Source organism: Lepidochelys kempii, chromosome 19, assembly GCF_965140285.1.
Source record: "Lepidochelys kempii isolate rLepKem1 chromosome 19, rLepKem1.hap1, whole genome shotgun sequence".
NCBI lineage: Eukaryota > Metazoa > Chordata > Testudines > Cheloniidae > Lepidochelys > Lepidochelys kempii.
In genome coordinates, this window is record NC_136398.1 from 11,910,794 (window position 1) to 11,913,699 (window position 2,906).

Consider the following 2,906-nt stretch of genomic DNA (forward strand, 5'->3'; position numbering starts at 1 on the left):
GCCCCAAATCACCATCAACTCAAAATTTGACATGGCTCTCACACTGATAGTTAAGATAGGCCTGACCCACTAACAGTCCTGTTCTGCAAAAGAGAGGTTAAAGTTTTACTAAGTCACAAGGTTGATCCTTACTAGGATACATGATTTGACATTTTAACCCATAATAGCACTATTAGCAGAAAATTACTAAACTGCAAATTCAACTTGATTCAAATATAGCTCATTTTGTGTCATTCCTCTCATAGACAATGTGAAGTGGGCAGAACTCAATACGGATGGATCAATCTTATTGCAATTGCTTTTTATAAAGTTATTTCGCTCCCCAAAGCGGTTTCACATTCCAAGGAAGGAAGACTGATGTGACTTTCAGAATTTTAGGGGAAGAGAAGGACTAGTCAAAAAACAAACTTAATTTTATTATGTAAAAACTTTTAACTTTTATAAAAAGTTTATAAAGCAAGTACAATGCATGATCGCAGAAATTCACCTTCCTGCAAAAAAGGTACAAACATTATACTCTATTATAGAGTTCAACAATAAACATGGGGCCACAGCCCCAGAACAACTCATTTTTGAAATTCTTGTTGGTATTACCCCCTACCCAGCCCCCGTAAGGATTTTTTTTTTTTTTAAATCACACTATAATCCAAAATATACATACAACTGCATCTCTGCAAGTCTTTTTAAAGCATGTTGTGGTCTCATTTATAGCCAGCCATGTTTTAAAAGATATCTATCTAAAGACTGGGAAGCCAGTCTAGCACACTTGGGATTTTGTGAACACAAAACACTGATCTTACAGTGCAGATGATGCGCAAGGAGTCAGGACTTCCCAGCTTTTCTTGCCCTTGTGCAATGAGGCGGTTAAATTCAAGAGTTCAGATCCATTTCTGAATGGGGGATGGAGGGAGCAGAATCAAAAGTCTTTCCTGGCCTGTTGAGATTTATTTTCAGGCAAGAAGCAGAAACAGTACTAAAAAACCAGCCAAGCATCCAATGCCTTGCACCACATGCTCCAGAGACACAATATCTGGAAGATAAAGGCTGAGGTCCCTCCATTATTGGATTCATGGGGTTGAAGTCTGATCCTTTCCAAGTCAAGGTCTCTCTTCACCTCCCTTGGAGAGAGCCAAGTGTTGTGATCCCACACCTGCAGTCTGAATAGGGGTAGAGGGGAGGGGGCGGGGGATGTGAGAGAAAGACATGTCAGTTATTCAGAGCAGATCACAGGCAGGTCTGCACTAGACATCCTGGCGCCAGAGAGAGGAAACTTCTATTTACCTCCAGCTGATAAGGAATCAGGAACCAACACTCAGGCTGGAGGTTTGCTAATTGGCACCAAAAGGAAAAAAGAGACAAGCCCTTCTGTTCCTAACTCTCTACAGATGGATCTAAAATTACACAGATTAGAAGGGAGGGACACATGCTTGGCTGTGCCTTCCTGCCTGAAAACATCCCCCCCCCCCTTAAAAAAAAGCCTCTTGATTCTACCCATTTCAACAGGGCCGTTGAAGCAGCTGCAGAGTTCGCTGTAAAAAGAAGGACATTGTAACAAGAATGACCCCATTTGCAGGAGCTGGGAAGAGGCTGAACTGGGGACAATGGCTACAGATCTCATTCCACTACAGTTGCTGCTTAAAAAAAACCCACAACCTCAATCAACCGCAAGGGAAGAGACGCGAGAGATGCCCAGCGCCAAGCAGCGTGGCTTGCACGAAGGGGGGCGATTTAAAATCATCCCTCCCTGGCTAGCGTCAAGCCACTCACGCGAATTCCCGGGGACGGAGAAGTGGGCTGGGGATGGAAACTGACAAGGAAGCGCGTGGTCCAAGTCTTACCTGGCGGGGGGGAGAAGAGACATTAATGGCACAAGCGTCTCTCATCTTTCGAGCACAGTTCAGAGGCGAGTTCAGAGGCCTGCAGAGAGGAGAAGGGAAGTAAGCAAGGGGGGGACCTGGTGTGTGTGTGTGTGGGGGGGATTTTTCTTCCCTGGGGAAAAAGGGCAGCAGCCTCGCAGGCTGATTCCTGCCCGCACAGGGCACTAGCCGGCTGGGGGAAAGGTGCCCCCGATGTAGCGCCAATGTTACCATGCAGAGTCACCAGCCGGGGCCCCGTCCTTACCTTCAGGGAGAGGAGGGAGGTCTCGGCGGACGGGTCCTGGCCCTGGCCCTTCGCCTGCTCCTCCAGCACGATCTGCAGGTCGAGGATGTAGTCGATGACGTGCTGCAGGATCTCCACCTGGCTCAGCTTGGTGCCCTGGGGGATGCCCGGCACCAGCTCGCGCAGCTTGGAGTAGCAATCGTTCATGTCGTACAGCAGACTCATGGGCTCCTCCAGCGCCGGGCTCTTGCTGGGGCTGCCCCGGGCGATGGCCAGGCTCTGGTCCGACAGGCAGCACACGGCTTCGTAGCAGCTCCTGACGGACCGCACCGGGCTGATGGCTTTCATGGTCACCGGGCTGGGCTGGGCTGGCGGACGCCTGGCAGCGCTGGGCTGGTGTCTCGGGAAGGCAGATCCTCCCCTCCACCCCCGGCTGGCTGCTTGCACGTCTCTCCCGCGGTGCAATCCCGGCGCCCAAACCCCGACTCCTCCGTGCAACGGGCTGCCTGCGCCTCGCCCCCCTCCGGCCTTTTATACGCCGGGCGCTCCGCTCCGGCTCCGCCCCTTTCTATGCAAACGAGCCGCGCCGCTGTCCCCCCCCCCCCCTCTGCCTCTCTGGTGGCAGCCGGGGGAAATGTTGCATTGAGCGCTTACAAGCTGGTTGCATGGCGAAGCCGGCTTCCCCTGGCTTCGCCTGACACCAAAGAGCCCAGGGCAGGAAAGGAATGAGGAAGCTCTGATTGCAAACGGGCGGGCCTAGCTATCAACCCCCCCACACCCACACACACACACACACCCACCCCTCT

The 2,906-nt window shown here is 51.4% G+C and overlaps 1 protein-coding gene across 1 annotated transcript; it reads right to left on the reverse strand.

Annotated features, from left to right (window-relative positions):
* Window positions 1–398: 398 nt before the first annotated feature.
* ID3 (inhibitor of DNA binding 3) lies at window positions 399–2,616 on the reverse strand. Its single transcript, XM_073317816.2, has 3 exons — window positions 2,122–2,616; window positions 1,839–1,917; window positions 399–1,157 (listed from the first exon to the last, which is right to left on the reverse strand). Exons 1-2 carry the CDS (start codon window positions 2,446–2,448, stop codon window positions 1,861–1,863), a joined length of 384 nt encoding a protein of 127 aa, XP_073173917.1. The 5' UTR covers window positions 2,449–2,616; the 3' UTR covers window positions 399–1,157; window positions 1,839–1,860.
* Between the last annotated feature and the right edge of the window lie 290 nt (window positions 2,617–2,906).

Coding starts and splice junctions, on each gene's coding strand:
- ID3 (XM_073317816.2), bottom strand. CDS start 2,448: ATGAAAGCCATCAGCCCGGTGCGGTCCGTCAGGAGCTGCTACGAAGCC. Junction 1,918..2,121: donor CCTCCCTCCTCTCCCTGAAG/GTAAGGACGGGG, acceptor TCCTCTCTGCAG/GCCTCTGAACTCGCCTCTGA.